The following is a 22,713-nucleotide window of genomic DNA, read 5'->3' as shown; positions in this document are numbered from 1 at the left end:
GGGTGAATTCTTTTAAAAGGAGTCAGCGACCCATCTTTCTCCTAGGTTCCTACAACCTATAGTGCGATCAAATGCGATCACTCACTGAAACTGAGAAAGTGTTCATTGTTCCACCAAATATAACTCAAGTGGCTGCTGGGACGCTGTGAAGTCTTATATGCAAATATCCCGGAAGAGGGGCGGAGTCGCCGCCGTCCCAGAAGCCTCTGGGAAGCGGCCGCGCTGCGCGGGCGACTCGTTGGTCCCGGGGAAGATGGCGGCGCCGGAACCGGGGAGCTAGAGAGACTCGGGGCCGCGGCCGCCTGCTCAGCTTGGCGCCTGGGCCGGCCTGGTGAGCGCGGGGCGGCGGGGCCCGCAGGGGACAGCCAGCGTCCGCTCGGCGCCCGCGGCCGGGGGAGGGTGGGAACGCAGCCCGGAGGAGGCGGGGACCCGCGGGCCCGGGGCGGGGCCTGCGGGGTCAGAGGGCGCCGGGCGCGCGGCTGGCGGGGGGCGCTGGGCGGGGTCTGGGGGTTGTGGCTGAAATTTGCGTGGAGCCGGGGACTAACTGGGGGTCTGGCCCGGGCTGGGGGTGGGGCTCGAGGATAATGGGGGATTTGGCGGTGGGACCAGGAGGGCCCCGTGAACACCTGGCAGGTGAAGGGTTTGGGGTCCCTGGGGTGGAGTCTGAGAGCTTAGGCCGGGCTCGGGGGCTCAAGGAGTAAACTGGGAGGGGATTCTGGAAAGGATAGATTGTAGGGGATGGGGACTGGGGCTTTGAGGGCAGAACTTAAAAGACTTGCGGGGGGCTTGTGGGAGGGGCCTTGGTGTCCCTGGTCTGGGCTCGAAGACGTAGCGGGACCTGGGCTCATGACTCAGAGAAAGGGAGCTGACGGCACTTCTGTGAAAGAAGGAGTAACCTGTAATCGGTGCCTGCGCGTAGAGCATTTCATTGTTGGGCTCAGCAAGTCCCGCCTCGGGCACGACTTTCTGCCTCCGCTGGATGGGGTCTCCTAGCTCTTCCCCCCAGGATGGACCCAGGCCCGACCTCTGCAGGCGCTTCCCACTGCCTTTATTGCTGCCTACGGGGACCAGTGCACTCCCCTCCGCCCCACCCCTGGTGGTGCACTCCAGCCCGCCGGAGGGGTCCTGCGCAAATGTAAATAGTTCATCGCCCTCCCCGGGCTCCCCCCACCAACCCCACTAGGGTGAAGGCTTCCAGCGCCCCCACCACCCACCCTCATCACCTCTGGCCCCCTTTCCCTTCACTCATCTGCTCCAGCTGTCTGGGCTGCTTGGCCACTCCTTGAACACCCCAGGCTCGGTCCAGCCTCTGGGCCTTTGCTTTTGCTGTCCCCTCCACCTTCCCCCAGACATCGTGTGTCTTGCTCCCTCACACCTCTGCTTTGATGTTGTCTCCCTGATGAGACCTCCCTGTCCCCCTGTTTAAAATGCAGCTTCACTCACACAGCACACGAGACCCAAGGGCAGGGAATCGTAGAGAATCGGTTGGGTTCCTTTCATTCCCTGTGGGAACCGGGTGTCCAGTGTGGAGCTCGGCATCCTGCAGGCACTCAGTGAATGTCACTGATGAGCCAGTCTCCGCCGCCCCCCCCCCCCCAGCCCCAGGAGCTGGTGACTGTCCTCGGGGTGTGACCTGTGGCCTGTGGGCACAATGGATCTGGCTTACGTCTGCGAGTGGGAGAGATGGCCCAAGAGTACCCACTGTCCGTCGGTGCCTCTGGCCTGTGCCTGGTCCTGCCGTAACCTCATTGCCTTCACCACCGACCTTCGAAATGACGACCAGGGTGTGTGCCTCCTTGACCCCAGCCCCGCTCCTGTGTATCCCTGTGGGGGAACTTTGGGTCTCCAGGCCTGCCTGGGAGCTGCCCCTCACCCATGTGGGCCCTCTCAGGGTTTTCTCATCCATAACGGGGTAGTGGGGACTACAGCCTCACAGGTGTGCAGAGGCCAGGTGCTGTGTTCCCCATACCTGGTGCTGGAATCACCCCCGAGGGATGAAATGGGGCAAGGGGCGCGGGGTCCACCAAGGCTTCCAGACCGTCCATGTTACTATTTTGCATTTGAAAACACCTAAGGTACTTAGTTGGGGGCTGTTTTCCCTTTACTGTCTGGGTAATACGTATTAGGAAAAAAATAGAAAAGCAGAGAAATTTAAAGGGGAAGAGACCGTGGGGAGATGCCCATCATTAGCCTTTGGGGATCATATTCTCCCTGTTCTATTTTCTGTGTCTCTTGTGAAAACACCGTGACGCTAGTGGCCAGGTTCAGGCCTGCTTCGGTTTCCAAGGGAACACAGAAGCCTCTTCCTCCATAGCACCGGGGCTGCCTGTGTGGTCAGCAGCAGACGCCCCTGACTCCCCCGTGGGTGGCACGGTCACTGGATTCATCCCTGACCCCTCCCGGGGTTGTCGTGGCTTCCTGGTTGTTACCGCTGCCGTGCCGTGTGCTGTCCCCGCAGACCTCACCCGCATGATCCACATCCTGGATACGGAACACCCCTGGGATGTGCACTCCGTCAACTCAGAGCACAGCGAGGCCATCACCTGCCTGGAGTGGGACCAGTCAGGTGAGGGCCGGCCTGGGCATGGGTGGTCCTGCATGACTGAGGGGGATAGCGATGCTCTCCCTCGATCCTGAATCTCAGGGTAACACACTCTCTGTCTCTTCCTGGTCACGCCCCCAGAGTTCACAGCTGGGACTCGAACCCTCAGTCTGTTACAATTGTCACGTCCCCGCGAACACACCTTATGCCACTCCCCTGCTCAGCCTCCACCAGCTTGCTCCTCCCAGGCCCTGAACGCACTGGAATCGCTGCCCCTGTGCACCCTGAGGGTTTGCAGTGTGGGTTTGTGGTCCACAGGCTCCCGGCTCCTGTCGGCTGATGCTGACGGGCAGATCAAGTGCTGGAGCATGGCCGACCACCTGGCCAACAGCTGGGAGAGCTCTGTGGGCAGCTTGGTGGAGGGGGACCCCATCGTGGCGCTGTCCTGGCTGCACAACGGGGTGAAGCTGGCATTGCACGTGGAAAAGGTAGGTGTTCACCCGAGCAAGCCGGTGCCGTTGCAGTAGGTGAGACCGTGCACCCTGCCTGTCCCCCCCGCCATCTGGCTCCTCCTCTCCCGCCACCAGCACCCTTTGGTTTTTGTAGTCCCGGCCCAACTCGCCCGATTCATGCCTTCAATCAGGCTGTCAGCACCTGTGTTTTCTGTGAGCCCCCATTTAACTGATGGCTGCTGTCCTTAATGAACTTTCCGTTCAGCTGGTGGCTGGTATCCTCAGTGGACCGTTCATTTAACTGACAGCTGTTCTCAGAATCCAGTGCACCCCAGAATTCCTCTTTCTGCACCCCAAGGGCGGGTTGTCAGGTCACAAAGGGCAGAACCCTAAAGTCTGGGCAGGCCACCTGTTGCTGACGTCCTCAGCTGGGTCCAGCATCGGCAGTAAGCAGACCCCGTGCTCCCTTCTCCCCCCACAGTCGGGCGCCTCCAGCTTCGGCGAGAAGTTCTCCCGCGTCAAATTCTCGCCGTCCCTCACACTGTTCGGCGGCAAGCCAATGGAGGGCTGGATCGCAGTGACGGTCAGCGGCCTGGTCACCGTGTCCCTGCTCAAGCCCAGCGGGCAGGTGCTGACGTCAACGGAGAGTCTGTGCCGGCTGCGCGGCCGCGTGGCCCTGGCGGACATCGCCTTCACGGGCGGCGGCAACATCGTGGTGGCCACCGCGGACGGCAGCAGCGCCTCCCCCGTGCAGTTCTACAAGGTGTGCGTGAGCGTGGTCAGCGAGAAGTGCCGCATCGACACCGAGATCCTGCCCTCGCTGTTCATGCGCTGCACCACCGACCTCAACCGCAAGGACAAGTTCCCCGCCATCACCCACCTCAAGTTCCTGGCCCGTGACATGTCAGAGCAGGTGAGTCCTGCCCCGGGCCCGCTCCCCTGGCCGCACACTCCTCCCCGCGAGTTCTGGGGTCCAGGGTCGGACGGGGAGCTGACACCCCCCCCCGGGGCCCCAGGGAGCCCTGTGTCCCCTTCTTCTGGCTCCCGAGGCGCCCCATCCTGGGCTCGCGGCCCCTCCTCATCCTCACGGCCAGCAGCGTGGGGTCCGCCCGGCTCTCTGCCTCTGACCCTTTGCCCCACCCGCGTGGGGACCTCGTGAGGATGCTGGGCCCCACAGCCTGCGGGTCCCGGGACCAGGACGGGGACGTCTCTGGGGCAGTTGTCCAGCGGTCACCCCGGGTGCCAGTGTAAGGCCCCGGCTTCGTGGAGCTTCCCCCTTGCTCTCCCCTGGGGGACATCTGGCATTCCGGCTCCACACTCCTGACCAGCGGCCGCCTCCGCAGGTGCTCCTGTGTGCGTCCAGCCAGACGAGCAGCATCGTGGAATGTTGGTCTCTGCGGAAGGAGGGGCTTCCCGTGAACAACGTCTTCCAGCAGATCTCGCCTGTGGGTGAGTCTCCCCGTTCCCGGGGCAGCGTGAGGGAGCTGCTCCGAGCAGCCAGGCCGTGTCGGCCTGCCCCACCCTCTTCACCCCTGCCGATGCAGCCTCTTCGCTCCTGTCCCAGACAGCCACCTGACCCGGGGCTCAGAGAGGCGAGGTCCTACCCGGTCATCCCACAGGCGGGTCGCCTGACTGCCTCACTCTCACACCTCCTGCGGGGAGCATGTGCCTGCTTGAGGGAGCTGTGGTGCAAAGGTCCTGGGGCATGAGGCAGGAGCCAGAGCGGGCTGAGCAAAGGGGAGCAAGCAGGCGGTGCGGCAGGGCTGGGGGTACACACAGTCCCCTGGGCCACAGAGGGCACTTCATCCTAAAAACAGAACCCTCCAGAAACCCTGATTTATGGTGAGGAAACAGACCCAGAGGGGGTGGCGGAGTTTCCCCAGGACGTACCCGATGGCTCACCTCCCCCTCCCCCGTCCCTGCACTCAATGTGGAGCCCCCCCCCCCGGTGGCTCCAGATGGTGCCAGCCTCCCCGAAGACCGTGCCCGCTCCCCGACAGAGCTCGGGACGTGCTGGCCCAGCCTTTAATGACTGCGAAGTCAGAAAAGCCACTTGATTTTCACCGCCGGAGCTCACAGGGGACGAAGGCCCCCCGGGGCCCACAAATAGCATTTCCAGCTGATGAGAGCAGGGCGCTCTGCTGATTAGCGCTAATGGACCCTGGAGCGGTTGGCTGCTCGGGAGGGTGCTAAGCGGGAACTACGGATGAAGCCATGTCAAGAGGCCCCGCAGCTCCTGCCCCCCCACGGGGGCCACGGGGTGGTTACAGAAGCTGCCCGCTGCGGGGGCCCAGTGGTTAGCATGAAGCACCTTCCCCGGACCCCCCCCCCCCGTCCTGAGTGAGCTCGTAGCTGGCGGCCGGCATGACCGTGTGTGGCGGGCAGGGCCACACAGGTCTGCGCGGTCCCTGTGCCCCAGTGCAGTGGGTGACCAGCCCCAGGGCCAGCCTGGCCACAGCCATTGCGTAGCATTTGTGCAGTGCTCGGTGTGACCACTGGCCCGCGGGTGCCGTCTGGACGTCATCCTTGTTAGATGCGAAGTTACACTCTGGCCTCAGGCAGTCTCAGTGCTCCCTGGGCCTCAGTTTCCCCTGGGGGGCTCGGGTCTGCGGCAGGTTTATGAGCTGTGGCAAGCCGTTCAGAGCCGAGCTCTCCAGACAGGTGGGCGGCTGGGAGACGCTGTTTGACCCTTGGTTGTGCCGTGTAACAACCAGCTCAACTTGGCTCACAGCCGTGGCCCCGCGCCGCTCTGGGGGGGGGCGCCGCCTCCGCCGCTCCTACCTGGTTTGTGTGCCCGCCGTCAGCCTTCCGGCAGCGTGGGCCGTGCGCCTGATCGCCCCCCATGGCCGCGTGTCCCTGCAGGCTTGCCCAGGCACGTCCCGGCAAATCCACACCGTGTCTCCTCTGGCGTCATGTTGGCCCGCGCCCTCTAGCCACGCCGGGACTCCCGGAAACCACTCTGCCTGTTGCTGGGGGCTGTGGGTGCAGGGGGCGCGGGTCTGCGGCCCCTTGACCGTCCAGCTCAAGCCTTAGCAGGCGGGCCGAGCTGGGCTCCGCCCAGGACCTGTCCTGTCACGAGACAACGCACCGCGAGCTGGCTGTGTCGCCAGGGCTTGTGGTGGCCGGGAGTGGGGTGCACCCCGCTTCTCTGCTCCAGCTTCGGCCAGGGTCACGGCGGCCTCCCTCCCACTGCCTGTGGCCTCCTGGTCGGGCGAGGTCCCAGGGCAGGACTGGTGGTCCGCGTGTGTCACGTGCCTGCCGTGGACCGTTCCGCTGCCTGGGCTGTGGAGTGCTTTGAGGGACGGAGCGGGGCCGGGTCCCCAGCGCAGGGCCGGAGACGGGGGTGCCGGGGCGGCCGTGCCTGGCGTCCCCGGCGGGGGTCCGCCGTGCGGCATTTCTCATTCTGCTGTTGTTTTCCCGTTCCCCCGGCCCCCTTTTCAGTTGGTGACAAACAGCCCATGATTCTCAAGTGGCGGATCCTGTCGGCCACCAACGACCTGGACCGCGTGTCTGCCGTGGCGCTGCCTAAGCTGCCCATCTCGCTCACCAACACTGACCTGAAGGTGGCCAGCGACACCCAGTTCTACCCCGGCCTCGGTACGGCTGGCGCGAGCCCCTGGGGGCGGTGGGCTCTGAGCCCGGGGCTCAAGTCTTAGGGCCGTGGGGCCCGCCCCTGTCCGCCAGGCGGCCCCGCTTCCGGGATCCCCCACGCTCCCAGGCCGTGAGTCTGGCTAACGGAACACTGCGTGCATAAAGGGCTGTTAGCGACCAGCAAGGACGAGGTTGGGAACTTGGGGCGGACGTTTTAGGTGGGCAGCGCCCTGTTCTGGCGCCTCAGGTGTCGGTCCTGGGCTCAGTTGCAGGTGTCCCTGACCTCAAGTGAGTCAGGACTCAACGTGAGCCCTAACCCTGCCGCCCACTGGTCGTGGGGGTTAGGCCTCCCCACCCCCCATCCTCCCCTCGAGGCCCCTGTGTGCTCCTGGGCCCCGGGGCCTTTGCATTCACCGTCCCCTCCCGCCGTCTCCTCCCACCGTCTCCCTGGAAGGGACCCATTTGCTCGCGTCAGCCACACCTTGGGGAGGAGGTGGGGCGTAGCCCGAACCTGGGGCTGTTGGCAAAGGATGCGGGGGAAAGCGGCTGGCTGTGGGGGCGGCTGGTGGGCCGTGGGTGGCCTGGAGCCACGCCTCTCCCCTGGGCGGCCCCTTCCCACCGCGGGGAGCTGGGCGGGCCCCCACGCGGCTGAGCGGCCTGTGCTCTGGCCTGTAGGGCTGGCCCTGGCCTTTCACGACGGCAGCGTCCACATTGTGCACCGGCTGTCGCTGCAGAGCATGGCCGTCTTCTACAGTTCTGCGGCCCCGCGCTCCGCGGACGAGCCGGCCATCAAGCGCCCGCGGACCACCGGCCCCGCCGTCCACTTCAAGGCCATGCAGCTCTCCTGGACGTCTCTGGCCCTGGTCGGCATCGACAGCCACGGGAAGGTGAGCTTCAGAGCCGCCTCCCTGCTGCTCGCCGGCCCGAGGTCGTCGCCTCTGAGGTCCAATCAAAGCTCCGGCGGCGTGGTCTGTGGCGCCTAGTAGGTGCTCAGCAGGAGCCGTTGGGGTGGTTGCCGTTCACGTAGGATTTCTGGAATCAAGTGCGGTGAAGCACGGAAGCGTAGCGGGTGCTCAGCGGGTGTCCTTGTTCCCGGAGGGACTTGGCCTCGGCCTGGAGGAAGGGGGCCTGGAGGAAGGGGCGAGCTGTGTGCGCTCACCCTCGCTGCCGTGCCCGCCCATCCCCCCGCCTCCCGTGCTGACTGGGAAACCGGCTTCCGCATTCACGTTGAGACTCCTGACTCGTGAGCGAATCCCTTGCTCGTTTGCTCCGCCCTTGGGGTCTCCGGGAGAGGGGCCAGCGGCCTGGCGTGAGGCGTTCCGCTTCTGGAGAACAGGGTCTGTGTCTCTGCGGAGACCCCCGCGGCCCTCGAGTGGATCCGCGCCGGCCACGCAGCCTGGTGACAGGCCGGTCCCCCAGAAGCCCCGTGCGGGTGTGGTGGGGTGTGGTGGGGCCTCGGAGGTGCCGCCGCCGCAGCGCAGACACAGCGCGTGCGGCCGCCCCACCCCCTGGCGGGCGGGACGGCCCGGGGAGGGGGTGCAGGGTCCCGCAGCGCTCCCCGCCCCGTCCTCCCCTGCAGCTGAGCATGCTTCGCATCTCGCCCTCCATGGGCCACGCGCTGGACGTGAGCCTGGCCCTGCGGCACTTGCTCTTCCTGCTGGAGTACTGCATGGTGACCGGCTACGACTGGTGGGACACCCTCCTGCACGTGCAGCCCGCCATGGTGCAGAGCCTGGTGGAGAGGCTGCACGAGGAGTACACGCGCCAGAACGCGGCCCTGCAGCAGGTGCAGGGCCTCTTTGGAGACGGGGCGGGGAGGCCGGGGGTGGGGGGGCTGCCCCGCCCCTCCCCTCGCACTTGCCGCCCCGCCCCTCGGGGGCCGCCCCGCCCCCTCCCCTCCCCTCCCCGCCCCTCGCACTTGCCGCCCCGCCCCCTCCCCTCCCCTCCCCGCCCCTCGCACTTGCCGCCCCGCCCCTCGGGGGCCGCCCCGCCCCGCAGGGGGGGGGGCGGAGGGCGCCGCCTCCCGGGCCCCTCGGGGCCGCCCGCTCACGCCACCTACCCGCCCAGGTCCTGTCCACCCGGATCCTGGCCATGAAGGCTTCGCTGTGCAAGCTGTCGCCCTGCACGGTGGCCCGCGTGTGCGACTACCACGCCAAGCTCTTCCTCGTGGCCGTCAGCTCCACGCTCAAGTCCCTCCTGCGCCCACACTTCCTCAACACGCCCGACAAGAGCCCTGGCGACCGGCTGACCGAGGTCTGCGCCAAGATCACGGACGCCGGTGGGTGCCGCCCCGGCCCTCACCGGGCTCGCCCCAGGGGAGCATCGGCCGGGCCGGGCCAGTGGGGGGGGGGGGGGGGGGGGGGGGCAGAGAGGGGCCGCTCTGACCCAGGGCCCAGGGCCCGGCTCTCCGGCTCTCGCAGTGGGTGCTGCCGGGCGTCGGCGCGGCCCCCGTGCGCGTGCACCGCGAGGCCGGGTGGGGGCGCCTGACTTCCCGTCTCCCCCCAGACATCGACAAGGTCATGATCAACCTCAAGACGGAGGAGTTCGTCCTGGACATGAACACGCTGCAGGCGCTCCAGCAGCTCCTGCAGTGGGTGGGCGACTTCGTGCTCTACTTGCTGGCCAGTCTGCCCAACCAGGTGCGGCCCCTCCCCCCCAGCCGCCTCCACGGCCCCGGGGCCGCCGGAGCCCGCGGGCGGTGAGCTCGGTGCTCTGCCGGCCGGGCTGCGTCCCCGCACGCATTACCTGCCCGGGGGGGGGGGCCGCTTCCCGTCCCCTGCCGGCACTGCGTGGCGTCCAGGAGCCGGGGGCCCGGTGCCCGGGGCGCCCCCGGCCCGTGCGAGGGAAGCCGGCCCATCTCCCCGCACCCCGGGGTCCTAGGATGCCGCTCCCGCTTAGGCCTGTGGCCCGGGTGCCTCCCCCACAGGGCTCCCCGCTGCGGCCGGGACACAGCTTCCTGCGGGACGGCACCTCGCTGGGCATGCTGCGGGAGCTGATGGTCGTCATCCGGATCTGGGGCCTGCTGAAGCCCAGCTGCTTGCCTGTGTACACGGCCACCTCAGACACCCAAGACAGCATGTCCCTGCTCTTCCGCCTGCTCACCAAGCTCTGGATCTGCTGTAAGACGCCAGCCCTCGGCCCTCGTCCCCCCATCAAAATACGAGTCCTGGCTGAGACGCCCCACTCCCCAAATACAGGCTCCCCCGGCTTAGACGGTCGTGGTCCCCAGCGCCCAGCACAGGTGCTCGCTAAACGTCTGCGCCCGTTTGCTTGTCTTGTGTCACCAGGTCGCGTGTTTGCGGCCGGCCCTGTTCTCGGAAGGGCACCCAGCGCTCCCTGTGTACTTGTTAAACGAATAAGTGGGTCCTGACGCTCGGGAGGTCAGGGTAGAGTTGGGGCCTGAGCCCGGGACCGCTGCTCCGAGCTCCAAGGAGGCCTCGGTGCCCCGCCCCCGGCAGGCAGCGCTCGGGGCAGGGCCGCCCGGCGCGACGTCCCCACGGTCCCCTCCCCGCAGGCCGTGACGAGGGCCCCACGAGTGAGCCGGACGAGGCGCTCGTCGACGAGTGCTGCCTGCTGCCCAGCCAGCTGCTCATTCCCAGCCTGGACTGGCTGCCCGTCAGCGACGGCCTCGTCAGCCGCCTGCAGCCCAAGCAGCCTCTGCGCCTACAGTTCGGCAAGGCCCCCGCCCTGCCGGCCTGCGCCACCGTGCAGCCCGACGGCCTCAGCAGGTGCGTGCCCGGCTCCGCCTCGCCCCCTGCGCGTGCGCCCTGCTGGTGCCGCCTTCGGGGCTCCGCCTGAACGCCGTCCCCGAGAGACGCCCCGCTCGGTCCCCGACTCCCCCGCCGCCTTTCTCCGTCTTTGTGCTCGGCCGTGTCCTGCCCTCCGTCTGGCGCGTCACCCCTGCGTGGAGTGCCGTGTGCTTGACCTTGAGGACTCGGGCTGCGGCCTCTGCCCCCGTAAGGGGCAGTCACCCTAGCGTAGACTCCCGTGTGAGCCCTCGCTGCGCAGCAGCACCACGGGGCAGGGGTTTGTCCCCACTTTTCAGGCGAGAAAGGTGCGGTCACTGACCCCAGGTCGCACAAGGTGCTTCCCAGTTTTGGACGCTCACGTGGTGAAGAGAGACCCGCGAATCCTCCGCGAGGTCCATTACTTTGGGTGGAAATTTCAGAAATCGCAGATGAGCCAAAGGAGGAAAGTCAGCACCCGAGGGCCCCCTTTGGGTGTAATGCTTCGGGCATTGGGCCCGCCCCCTTCTGGCAGCTTCCTTCTTGTGTTGCCGTGGGAGGGACCGCCTGAATCATTTGGGTTTGGGTTTCGGGAAAAACTTTAAGAGAAGGGGAGGTCGATCACAATGAGATTTAAAATGTGGTGTTTTGGAAACATTCAAACGCAGTTTTCAGCTCCTCCCCGCGGGTTCTCGGTGGCTTCCAGAGCTTTCCGGCGCCGTTGAGCGTGCCGGCAGAGGGCACGCGTCAGAGATGGCCCGTGTCTGGTGTGTGCGCGCCTCACGTGTCCCCTCTCGTCTGCCAGGGCGCCGGGTCAGCCGAAGATCGACCACCTGCGAAGGCTGCACCTGGGAGCCTACCCCACGGAGGAGTGCAAGGCCTGCACCCGGTGAGCGCCCGCCACGCGGACCCGCCCTCAGCCCTGCCCCGGGGGCTGGTGGCTTCCCGCCACGAGCCTGTCTCCCTGCCTGTGAACACGGGTCGTGGGAGCGCCTCCCAGCGAGGGCCACGGCCGCCTTGGGAGGTCCTGAGCACCCTCTCCTGGGGCATCGGTGGCCAGCTGTGCCCGCAGCCCGAGCCTGCCCCAGGGGAGCTCTCCGTCGCCCGGCGGGTGCGGAAACGAAGGCCGGGAGCTTTGCAGACGCAGCCCCACTTGCCGCCACGCAACCCCGGGACCGGGAGCGGGTTCCGGCGCTCAGGGTCACGCTGCCGGGGAGCGGCCAGGCCGGGACTCGAAAACCCCACACCTGTGGCCACTCACGGGGCTGAGCCGGCTCGGTGTCGGGCGGCTCCGGGAACGGCGCTCTGGCGGTGGGGGTGCAGCACGTGCAGAGGCCCAGCGGCAGGGCAGCCCCCCCCCCCCCCAACCTCACCCTGCCGGCTCTGCCCCCAGGTGTGGCTGCGTCACCATGCTCAGGTCACCCAATAAGACCACGGCCGTCAAGCAGTGGGAACAGCGCTGGATCAAGAACTGCCTGTGCGGGGGGCTCTGGCGGCGGGTGCCCCTCAGCTACCCCTGACCGGGGGCCCCCCGGGCCCTCTCGGCGACAGAACGTTCCACACACACCCCGACCTTCATCGGGTACATCAAGAAACAGGCATCCTTGAAGCACGGCCTTCCGGGCCTTATCGGCCAAGGTCGTGTCCCGTCAACGGACGGGGCAGGGGTGGACGCGGCCTGAAGCCGCGAGTTGGTGCCTGTCGGCCCAGCCGGGACTGCTTTCTGTCCCTCAGAGCCTAGCGGTGGTTCCAGGAGGAGGGCCGGCCCCCTGTCCACGTGCCCCAGGCGGCCACCGAGACAGACCTGTGGGTCTCACGGCCTCACGTACTGTCCTCCCTGGACCCCCAGTGGCCCCTCCGGAGGCCCCAGGTCCTGGCTCGGAGGGTCCAGGGTGGCCCGGGGTCTCTGTTCTTTAGAACGTCCCCCCGTGAACTTGTCCAGTGTCTGGGTGGGTACTGCCCATGACACCTGCCTCAGTGTCCTCCCTGTTCCTGTCCGTGTGTCCGCGTGGTTCTGACGTCAGCAGGTCCAATAAATGTCCTGCCAGGTCGCAGGTGTCCTGTCCCTGCCAAGGGTGCTCTCCTCCCCTGGGCTCCCGTGCCCGGTGACTCTCTTGCTCTGTCAGCATTTATCGAGCACCTAGTGTATGCCAGTCACCGAGGTCCCTGCAGGGGGCAGCAGGCCGGGCACCGGTGGGCGATGGGCAGGTCTCTCTCTCTCCTTTTTCCCTGCCTCCCTCTAGCCTCCCTGCTGCAGGCCCTGAGCTGCTCTGGCCCCTGGGCTTCTGGGAGCTCAGGTCTGGTCCCCAGGGGGTCCCGCCTTCTGCCAACGAGCGCTTTCCCAATCACGTCCGGCTTATGTCCCGCTCCCCAGGCCTCCAGACGCAGCGCCCTGCCTGTGGAGTGCTAATGGCTTCTCTGGTTTTCTTGCTGGAAGGTGCAGGGAGGGTGGGGCGGGTGGATGCCCCGCGGGGGTCAGACCCTGCACCTGTGCTTGTGGGGCTCCCCGGGCAGTGGGGGCTCGGAGCCCCTTACCGAGGCCCGGGCCGTGTTGCCCCGGAGGGCCTGTTGTCTGAGCCGTGGGCCTTGATGGTGGGCACGTGGTGGGGGCGGACAAGGGCAGGGAGCCGGCCCTTGGCTGGGCCTCTGCCAGCCGCCTCGCCTCCCACCCTGCTGGTCACCACTGCCTGGTGCCCCTTTAGTGACACGGGGACCCCGAGGGCAGCCCCCCCCCCCCGGTTGAGTGGTCACTGCTGACAGCCATCCGTGAGCCGGTGGAGGTGAGGCTCTGTGTAAATTGCTCATCTAACAGGTGTAGGCGGAGAGCAGGGGAGAGGCCTCTCCTCCGTGGGGATCCGCTTCGGGGGCCCTTTCCCCCTGACCGTGCCCACACCGCTGCTGTGCCGTCTGCGCGGCTGAGGTGGGGGTTGCCTGTCGTGGCGTCCCTGCCCCCCTCTCGGGCCCCCACGCCGTGCTGCCCACGTCCCTCACGCGGCCGCGGCCTCCAGCCACCCCGCCAGTGCGGTCAGCCGTCTGCGTCGGGACAAAGGGCCCGTTGTCCCGCACCCCTGTTTCACCCGCTCCAGGTTAACTTGTGGTTTTACGACACGGACCCGACTCGCCCCCACGGGTGACACGTGGGGTCCGCGCCCACCCCCCTCGGGTCTGGGTGGGCTCACGCCTGCGTCCAGCCCTGCGCAGAAGCGGTGCGTGTGACCCCCGAGCGGTTGGAAGCGGCCTTGCTCCCGGCCCCCCACCCCCACCCGGAGCCTGTGCCTCCCTGCCGTGAGCACGCCGCCCCGCTGTGCCGGCCGCTTCCGGACCCGCAGAAGCTGAGCACGGTGACCCGGGGGTGGCGCTCTGTCCCCAGGTTTGGGGTGGACGAGAACAGCCCGTGAACCGGGATGAGCACGGTCGCGTGTGTGCGCCCGGCCGTCCCGGTGGCCGGTCCCCCGTGGGCCCTGCCGAGCCCCGGATGAGCTCGCCAGGCGGGTTAGGTCAGCAGGGTCCCGCGTTCCCGTCCCCGTCTTGTGCCCACCAGCGGTTACCATGACACCCGTGTGTCCCCACAGCGCCTGCCTCTGGGGTCAACAGCAAGGCCCTGTTCTAGTTAGTACGTGAAGACAGCTCAGCCCGGCCGGCTGGGTGTGCGGCCAGCCTCGTCAGAGCAGAGGCCCTGTGTCACAGAGGCGGCCACCGGGACCACGTTCGGAAGATGTGTGTGCTGTTGTGGGCTTAGTGCCCACCGAGCTCATGGCCCGCCTCCCCACACTGTTCACCGGAACCTTCTGTGGTTCCCACACTGACCACGGGAGGGGGGTGAAGATGCCCTGGGAGATGTCACACCGGCCAGCCCCTAGTCAGACGTGAACCACCACTCCTACCCCCTGCCCCGGGCCCACCGGGGCCCTGACCTCCAGAAACAAGCGGGAAAGCAGGACCGGGGCGGCCTTTGGCTTCCTATTCGCGGGCCGTGCCCCCTGGACACCCAGGTCGTTCCTGCGCCTGCCCGGGGCTCGGGGTCATCCTGCTGCCCCTGACGGGCCGACCACACTCACCGGCACCTGAGAACCCGCCCGTCTGGGGAAGCTGCTGGAAGGGGCCCTCCAGGCTGAGCGGGCTGCGGTTTCCCTCGTGGCTGCAGAAGCCACAAGGTCTCCCGCCAGGCCCTCGCCCAAACTGTGCCTCAGCCGGGAAACCCGCCCCCTTCCTCTGGGGCAGACCCGCCGGCCCCCAGCCCTTCCCCAGGCCCTGCTCTGACCCTCCAGGTGCCAGGTCGTCAGGGGGCAGCTGCATTTGAGTTTCAAACGAACAACAAATACTGTTTCAGTACAAGGCCGTCCCACATACCACGGGACACTCTCATCACGCGAAAGTAGTTGTTGTTTTTCTGAAATTCCCGTTTAACCGGACGTGTGTTTTTATTTGCTGAATCTAGTCATCGTAGCCGCACCCACACTTTCCCCCCAAACTGGATCATCTCAAAGCCACTCCCTGACATCACTTCATCCAGGAAATACCTATTGAATGAATGAGACTCCGGGGTCTGGATGGCCAGCAATTGTCTCTCCCCCCCCCCTTATTTAAATGTGTCCAGTTTCTTAAATTACACACGAGATTCCTGAGCCTCGTGTCCATCATCAGAAGGGCTGAGTGAGTTACATCCTGTGTAATGGGATATTTGAGTTACTATGAGCAGGTCTTAGTGACCATGGTGCCCAGCCCAGGACCGTGCACACAGCTGGTGCTCCATAAAAGCTTTTGTATGCATGAGCATATGACTCCAAGGTAAACACTCTGTGGTGGAAAAGTAAAACTTGGTCACCGGTTCCAAACCCCCCGATTCACAATCCCCAGGGGTGGGCACATGACTTCACCTCTCAGATCCTCAGTCTTCTTTTCAACAAAAGGGGAGTCGTGAGCCCCCTTTGTGGCCCACGCTTACCACCTGGGCCCTAGCAGGTGTGGGTCTCGACGGCCCCTCACCCAGGTGGGAGAAAGCACGGGGCCTCGGGGCCTGGGTAAACTGGACCCTTGACCAGAAGGGTAAACTGAGACCCAGGAGGGCAGGGAGTCCCTCAGACCCAGTGTGACTGCTCTAAGACAGGCATCAGCCTTCCTCATTCTGGGAGCCCCCAAGCCCCCGGAAGTGACTATGAACGCCGGTGCTGTGATCCTGGGTTCGAATCCAGGCTTTGCCCAGAAGCTTCCCCCGACCTGAGCCTCCGTTTCCCGATGCGGGACGGGGGTCATAGAACAGAATGACTCGAGAGGGTCTGTGAAGCTGAAGCTCCCCCCCCAGAGCAGGGTCTCGCCCGCAGGGCGGCTTCCCCGCCACCTCCCGGGACCGCGGATGGAGGAGCACGGGCGCCCCCGCGCGGCCGCGCGTGCTCAGGACGGGCCGGAAGCGTGCAGGAGAGGATGCTTTATTGCGCGACCCCGGTCGGCCGCCCCTCGGGGCCTCGTCAAGCGGCCGCGCCCTCGGCCATCACGCCGTCGATCCAGGCCACGTAGCTCGCCAGGCGCGTGTAGATGCCGGGCTTCTTGCGGTTGCCGCACACGCGCGAGCCCGACGTGACCACGGCCTCGGCCACGCCCCCGCACACCAGCGGGCCCCCGGAGTCTCCCTGCGGGGACAGGACGGCGGGCCGGGCCGTGAGCGCTGCAGCCGCGCCTGCAGGGACCCCCGCCCGCGCACCTTGCAGGTGTCCCGGCGGTTGCTCCCCCCGCACCCCCCGCCCGCACCCCCACCTTGCAGGTGTCCCGGCGGTTGCTCTCCCCACACATCATGCGCTGGGTGATGGTGCCGTCGTGGTACGTGCGCTGGTTGCAGGTGGCGCGGTCGAGCACCCGCAGTTGCAATTGCTGCAGGCGGTCCGGCCGGCGGCCCGCGTGGGTGACCACGCCCCAGCCGGCCACGTCGCAGAGCGTGCCGGCCGCCACGTCGCGGTCCAAGCGCTGCCAGGCCAGGGGCTGCACGGCGGGGCCCAGCTCGGCCTTCTCTGACAGCTATACGGGAAGGGGCGGGAGCGGGGGTCAGGGCGGGGGGGGGGGGGGGGCAGCGGGGGTCGCGTGCGGCAGGTGGGACTGAGGCTGGGCTCGGCAGACCTGCAGCAGGAGGAGGTCGTGGTCGATTGTGTCGGGCCGGCTGTCTGGGTGGGGCACTGCGCGGAGCACGTCGTACAGGCGCTTGGAGGGCTCGGGCTGCGACAGGGAGTGTGCGCCCAGGAGCACCTGCAGCTTCCCGTCGGCCCTGGGCGTGGGGGGGGGTCCACATGAGAACCGCGTCACACCCCCCCAGCCCCCCCCCCCCCCAGCCCCCCGCTGGCTTCGGACACTCACAAGTCCTCCACGCAGTGCGCCGCGCTCAGCACCCACCGCTCGGACACCAGGAAGCCGCCGCACACGTGCTTGCCGTTGACCTGCACCGACGCCATGTAGGGCCGCGCGTGGGACTCGGCCTCGCGGCCGCCCAGGATTCGCCCACGGGGCTGCGCCGCTGGGGGAGGGAGGGCAGGTGTGTGTTTCAGGGGGCCGGCCTCCCTGCCCCACCCGGCCCTCAGGCCGCCCAGGCCTGGAGTCCGGTCGGAGGTGGGGGGCCCAGGCCTGGAGTCCGGTCGGAGGGGGGGGCAGGCCTGGAGTCCAGTCCGGTCGGAGGTGGGGGGCCCAGGCCTGGAGTCCGGTCAGAGGGGGGGGCAGGCCTGGAGTCCGGTCCGGGCCCACTGGGAGCAGGGGACTCTGGGGCAAATTCGCTAAGTGTGGCTGACCAGACCCAGCAGTCCCGGCCGTTTGCACCGACAACTTGACCCTCACTGGAGGCCGAGCTTGGACTCTGAGAGCTCAGGCTTCATATTCGAAGTTTGGGGAAAATCCTTCCTTTTCAGAGCTTTCCATTCACCTGCTGGAGCCAAGGACACTCCTGCTTGATGGCGGGGGGGGGGGGGGGGGGGGCGGCTGACCGCCCTCCAGACTGGTGGCTCCCAGCTGTCCCCAGTAGGCCCAGGCCCTGTCACTCACCACACGCGGCTGCGCCCAGGAGGACCAGAGTCACCAGGTGCACCAGGCAGGCGGTCATGCTGCTGCTGTGGACCGAGCGGGGACTCAGGCTGGGGCCCCCAGGCACCGACACTTGTATGAGCGGGCAAGGGGGCGGGGCTCCCAAGGCTCGCTCTGCTGCGTGGCCGCCGTCCAGCAGGGCGAAGGGGAGCCTGCCTGTTCCGTGCCCACCCTCCACGGGAGCCCCGCACCGAGAGGACAGGCGGCTGGAGGGGACTCTTGCCTCTGTGTCAGGTCCAGGGCTGGTCCCCGTGCGGGCCGCAGACCCTCAGGCGGACCCACTCTCAGCCCCCCCGGCCCAGGCTCCCCAGAGTGCCCTTCCTGCCCCCAAGGTTTTGCAACAGCAGCTGGAGGCCACAGTTTGTAAACAACCAACTTCCTCCGTTTTTCTGCCCCTCCCTTCTTTCTCTTCCTCCTCCAACTAAGAGAGGAGGTCCGTGGGGGTGGGAAGGTCACCTGACAGCCCTGTCCCTGTTGGCTCTGGGGCCCAACACCCCAACAAATGGAATGTTAGAAAGGGGGTGTGTCAGATACAAATGACAGAAAAAACAAGTTGAACTGGGTGGGGTCTTCAACAAAGACATTTAAATGGAAAGTTCAGGGACTACTTTCAGGTGTAGCTTGATCCAGGTGCCTGACCGCTATCAGGTGTCTCTGTCTCTAGTTCGTCCTTTCCTCCTTGGTGATTTTTCTCCTCACCAGGCTCCCCTGTTGTGGGCCCAGGGGCCCCAGACTCAGCCCAGTGGCTCAGTGGGCCCCTCCCCCAATTCCCCATCACTCCAGCCAGCTTCTCAAGGCTGCCTCTGGTTAGCTGAGCTTTGATCACATGTCCCTTCCCAAGCCAATCACTGGGAGCAAGGGTTGGCAGGTTCTGATGAGCAGAATGGGTTGCGTGACCCTTTATAAGGTCAGGATGATGGATCGATGTCTCATGAACCCATGGAGGGGGGCAGTGCTGGGAACACAAGGGCGGGACGGGCCTTGGACATCCCCAGTGGGCACATTGCACAGTATTTTCCCTCTACTGCTTTCCTCTTTGCTGTGGACTGTTTCAGGCACAGAGAATAGAAAAAATGTAGCCAGTGTGATTTGTTAGATCTTAACATGTTTCCTTATTGAAATCAGAAACTCGAAACTAAAGCCCGTTAGGCTATGGAGTCCAGGTTATGTAAGAGTTGGAAACTGCAACAAAATTTGAAACATCTTCAATAAATGACCCTGAACACTCCCCACCCGGGCGCCCAACGAACCAACGACCGCCAGCGTGCCCGGCTAGGTTGGAAGGGTGACTGACCGGCTGACCCCCCCTCCAGTGCTTGGGCGGAGCTGTGGGAGGGGAGCACCCCAAGGCAGAGGGAGCCCCAGAGGCCAGAACCGTGCGGCAGAGCCCAGTCCGGTGACCTCCAGTGGGGGGGGGGGGTGCGGGGGGCAGGGTTCGTGAGGCCGAGGCCCGTGTGGGACCCGAACCCCTCCCCTCACTCCTTCCTGCAGGGAAACCGAGGCTCAGGGAAAGACAGGTGCCCAACGTAGCTGGGACTCAAACCTAGGCTGCCGAGCACAGCTTCACGCCTGTCTGTACCTCGACTTCTTTGCCTGTAAAATGGGGCAGGACTAGGACTCGCCTCAAGGGCCGGATGAGTGAACGGTGGCAGAGACTTGGACCGGTCCCTGTGCCGCGCGAGCAGTGACTCAATCCGGTGACGCTGGGAACCCGGGTGGCAGCTGGCATCCTTTGTGGAGGGTGGGGAAGGTCTTCTTACCCCAGGGCCCCGAATTTGCTGCCGTTTGCAGGCGACACGCTCACGAGACACACTTTCCGGACCACTCTGGGGCCCCCGTTGTACAACCAAGAAACACGCGCATTCTTACGAAAACCAACAGGCTTTTATTGTCACCGTGGGCAGGGCCCAGCCAGCGGCGCCCTTTCTAGAGGGTCCTGCTCGCAGGGTCCCTGGGATGCACCGAGGGGCGGTCGTCCTGGCGACGGATGATGGAGTTGATCCAGTTGGCGAACTGCGCCACCGGAGCGAAGGCGTCTGGGTAGAAGCCGGAGCCACAACTTCCACGGATGAAGGAGTCGATGCCCTGAATCAGCCCGTTGCAGACCAGGGGCCCCCCCGAGTCCCCCTGCGGACACAGACAGGGTCGGAAGGCTGGCCTTCCAGGGCTCTGGCCGCAGCCCAGGCGGGAGCGGGGTGGGGGGTACCCAGGGGGGGGACCGGGGTGGGGACCGGGGGACCCGGGTACGTACAAAGCAGATGCCGGCCTGCCGGCGTGGCACCAGCGTGCACACGTTGGAACGGGGGCACAGGGTGGTCACCACGGTCACGTTGAGCTCCTGCAGGATGTTGGGCGGTGGCTGGGTTGTGCCCAGCTGGCCCCAGCCCATGGCCAGGCACTGCACCCCACTGCCCACACCTTCGTTCTGGGCAGGCAGCCTGGCCACCCGCACGTTGGCGTTGATGGTGGCCGACCCATTGAGCTGTGGCGGGTGGAACAGAGAGCGTCACAGGGGGTGGTGGGCCATGACCTTCCCCTCCCCGGGCCTCAGTTTCCCCATCTGTCTAGTGGGAGCAGCCGCAGTGGTTCAGAGCATCTCTGGACATGTCTTTGTTTAAATATTTAAAAAAAAAAGTTTATTTATTTTTGAGAGCAGGAGACAGAGCACGAGCATGAGCATGAGCAGGGGAGGGGCAGAGAGAGAGAGACAGAGACACAGAATCCGAAGCAGCTCCAGGCCCTGAGCTGTCAGCACAGAGCTGACGTGGGGCTTGAACTCACGAACTGTGAGATCACGACCTGAGCTGAAGTCGGACGCTCAACCGACTGAGCCCCTCAGGCGCCCCCGGCCATGTCTGTATGCAGTGGGTAACCAATAAAACACTGGGCAACAGCGGTGACACTTCCCTTGTTCTAGAACATTCCCAGAGAATAACCCTTAAGTTTGCAAGCAGTGGGGAAGGGAGTCTCCCGCCGGCTGAATGTGGGGAATGTCACCCCATGTCACAAAGACAGGAGCGGTCCCCGTGCCTGGCCACACGGATAATAAGTCTGCCCACGGACAGCGGCTCACAGCCTCCCGCACCTGTGCCCTCAGCAGCCCGCCAGGTGGGATTGGTTTCTCCACGTCACGGGGTGGGGGCTGAGGCACAGAGAGGCGACCTACCCAGCTAGAGCGGGGGTTTGACGCAGGCCCCCCGTTCTGGGCCCCCCAGTCTTCCCGCCTCTGCACCCTCCCCAAGCCTCCTGCCCCCTGGGTGTCCCCTCCCCGCCCAGCCGGCCTTGCACCTGGAGAATCACGATGTCGTTCAGCAGCCTCTGGGGGTCGAAGCCGTTTTCAAAGACCCGCTGGATGGTGAACAGTTGCCTGGTGGGCTCTCGCCGCCGCAGGTCATGTGCCCCCAGCACTGCCACCACCGACCGGAAGTTCCTGCAGCAAGGAAGAGGCAGGAGGTGATTTGAGGCGGCCCTGGTGGTTGGGACCGCGGAGAGACCCCGAGCTCAGCTGTGACCCCCACCCAGGAGGGCCTGGCCTGTCCCCGCCAGCCCAGGAGGGCCTGGCCTGAACCCCCCCCCCAGCCCAGGAGGGCCCGGCTTGACCACTTCTCCCCGCCGAACCCAGGAGGGCCCGGCCTGAACCCCGCCCCCAGCCCAGGAGGGCCCGGCCTGTCGCCCCCAGCCCAGGAGGGCCCGGCCTGTCCCCCCCAGCCCAGGAGGGCCCGGCCTGACCCCCCCAGCCCAGGAGGGCCCGGCCTGACCCCCCCCCCCCAGCCCAGGAGGGCCCGGCCTGACCCCCCCCCCAGCCCAGGAGGGCCCACCTGACCCCCCCCCCAGCCCAGGAGGGCCCGGCCTGACCCCTCCCAGCCCAGAGGGCCTGGCCTGGCAGGTGCACTAATGCGGCCCCACCCCTGGGAGGTCTCACTTCCTTCCCGTTAGATACACGCGGCAACGGGGCTGTGAGAAAGGGAGGCGTGAGCTGGGGTGACTCACAGGCCGTCCACGCAGTGGGCAGCCGACATGACAAAGTTCGGGGCGATGAGTGTGCCACCACAGAAGTGGCCTCCACGCAGCTGCAGAGACACCATGAAGGGCCATGCGTGGGGCCGGGCCGGGCGGCCGCCCACGATCTCCGAGGCCAGTGCAGGGCCTGAGGACACACGGGGGGAGGGGGGTGAGTCCCGTGCAGGAGCCCCGGCGGCCGATGCATCCAGATGAGGAAACTGAGGCACGGGGGGGGGGGGGGGTGCCTGCCACCACCCTACCACCCCGCCAGAGCACAGCTCTTTAGACATAGTGGCTTCGGGGTCCCCAGAGGGGACCAGCTCCGGGCTCCCGTGCTGGCCTCGCCACCCACAGCCTCACTGTCCTGCTCTGGAAACAGGCCTGCTCGTCACGGCGGTCCCCTTCCCACGAGGATGAGGGGCCACGAGGGCCCAGGACAAGCGGAGAGGCCAAGATGCCCGGGGACAGACAGACGGACAGACACGTGGCCGCACTCACCACCCAGCAGCATGGCCAGCAGCACCGGGGCGAGGGCAGGGCCGGTGGATCTGCGGCTTGGGGTCATGGTCGGGCTGGGGCTCTGGCGTCTCTGACCCCTGTGCCCACCTGCCCCTCTTATAGCCCCCATCCCCGGAGGCCGTTGCCCTTGCCCCACGGTGGGGCCAGGTGTCCCCACTTCCTCTTCCCCGCCCAGGGTTGGGGGGGTGCAAGGGGCCGGGGTTGGCTCCGCAGGGTCACTGGATGCGTCCCACGGCCAGGGCCGCACAATTAAATGGGAAGGTCAGATACGCAATGTCTTTCAGTAGAAGTGTATCCCCAGTTCCGCACAGGACCCCCCCCCCCCGCCACGAAGTGAGTCCTCGCTTCCCCGACACTCACATTGACCTGGGCGTCCTGTGTTTTTACTGAATCTGGCACCCTAGGCCCAGAGGACACTGGCTGGGGCCCCCGCGTGCCTCAGTTTACCCCGGGCACTATCATAGTGTCAACAATGCTGCACGGTCTGTGTCCTGACGTTCCGCAGGGACGGAAGACTGAGGCAGGGAGGGGGCTTCCCCCCCCCCCCCGCCGGGCTCCTGCCCACACGGGGGATCTGGGGTCCACACCCAGCCCCCAGGGCTCACAGCAGGAACTCACTGTCACGGGGTCAGCATCTGGAGTCCGGCACAAGTCCTGGGAAGGGGCCCCCACCCCCCAGCCCCCCTGAGCTTCCCTGAAGCCCCCCCCCCCCCCCCCCGCCGAGCCTGGCCCGGCCAGTGCCCTGGCCCCAGCTGGGCCTGACCTCCAGTTAGCCAGAGTGCTCTGCCCAGGGGCAGCCGAGGGTCCCCAGGGCCCAGCCCCCTCC

At 66.5% G+C, this 22,713-nt stretch overlaps 3 protein-coding genes across 5 annotated transcripts; 1 reads left to right on the top strand and 2 right to left on the bottom strand.

The window, feature by feature from the left end:
- The first annotated feature begins 194 nt into the window (after nt 1-194).
- MED16 (mediator complex subunit 16) lies at nt 195-12,361 on the top strand. 3 transcript variants are annotated; one of them, XM_060629685.3, is made up of 15 exons: nt 197-331; nt 1,600-1,784; nt 2,459-2,566; nt 2,861-3,030; nt 3,476-3,907; nt 4,338-4,443; nt 6,436-6,591; nt 7,261-7,472; nt 8,165-8,371; nt 8,653-8,863; nt 9,091-9,224; nt 9,512-9,704; nt 10,100-10,313; nt 11,116-11,199; nt 11,704-12,361. In XM_060629685.3, exons 2-15 carry the CDS (start codon nt 1,652-1,654, stop codon nt 11,828-11,830), a joined length of 2,487 nt encoding a protein of 828 aa, XP_060485668.1. In that variant the 5' UTR covers nt 197-331; nt 1,600-1,651; the 3' UTR covers nt 11,831-12,361. The 3 variants fall into 3 exon arrangements, with proteins under 3 accessions (XP_060485666.2, XP_060485668.1, XP_060485667.2); XM_060629683.3 differs by lacking the exons at nt 11,116-11,199; nt 11,704-12,361 and having other exon boundaries at nt 195-331; nt 7,684-8,371; nt 10,100-10,217; XM_060629684.3 differs by lacking the exons at nt 197-331; nt 11,116-11,199; nt 11,704-12,361 and adding an exon at nt 496-568 and having other exon boundaries at nt 7,684-8,371; nt 10,100-10,217.
- Nucleotides 12,362-15,720: 3,359 nt separating this feature from the next.
- On the bottom strand, nt 15,721-17,695 carry CFD (complement factor D). Its single transcript, XM_078443767.2, has 5 exons — nt 17,328-17,695; nt 16,653-16,809; nt 16,419-16,563; nt 16,062-16,319; nt 15,721-15,937 (listed from the first exon to the last, which is right to left on the bottom strand). Exons 1-5 carry the CDS (start codon nt 17,383-17,385, stop codon nt 15,776-15,778), a joined length of 780 nt encoding a protein of 259 aa, XP_078299893.2. The 5' UTR covers nt 17,386-17,695; the 3' UTR covers nt 15,721-15,775.
- Nucleotides 17,696-19,228: 1,533 nt separating this feature from the next.
- LOC132674374 (neutrophil elastase-like) lies at nt 19,229-22,100 on the bottom strand. Its single transcript, XM_078443768.2, has 5 exons — nt 21,867-22,100; nt 21,357-21,513; nt 20,655-20,796; nt 19,618-19,848; nt 19,229-19,493 (listed from the first exon to the last, which is right to left on the bottom strand). The coding sequence occupies exons 1-5, from the start codon at nt 21,994-21,996 to the stop codon at nt 19,293-19,295; spliced, it is 861 nt and encodes a 286-aa protein (XP_078299894.1). The 5' UTR covers nt 21,997-22,100; the 3' UTR covers nt 19,229-19,292.
- Between the last annotated feature and the right edge of the window lie 613 nt (nt 22,101-22,713).

The sequence above is a fragment of the Panthera onca genome, chromosome A2, assembly GCF_046562875.1.
Source record: "Panthera onca isolate mPanOnc1 chromosome A2, mPanOnc1 haplotype 2, whole genome shotgun sequence".
In the NCBI taxonomy this organism is placed as follows: Eukaryota; Metazoa; Chordata; class Mammalia; order Carnivora; family Felidae; genus Panthera; species Panthera onca.
The sequence above is the reverse complement of the archived record's forward strand: the minus strand, read 5'-3'. Positions and strand labels throughout refer to the sequence as shown.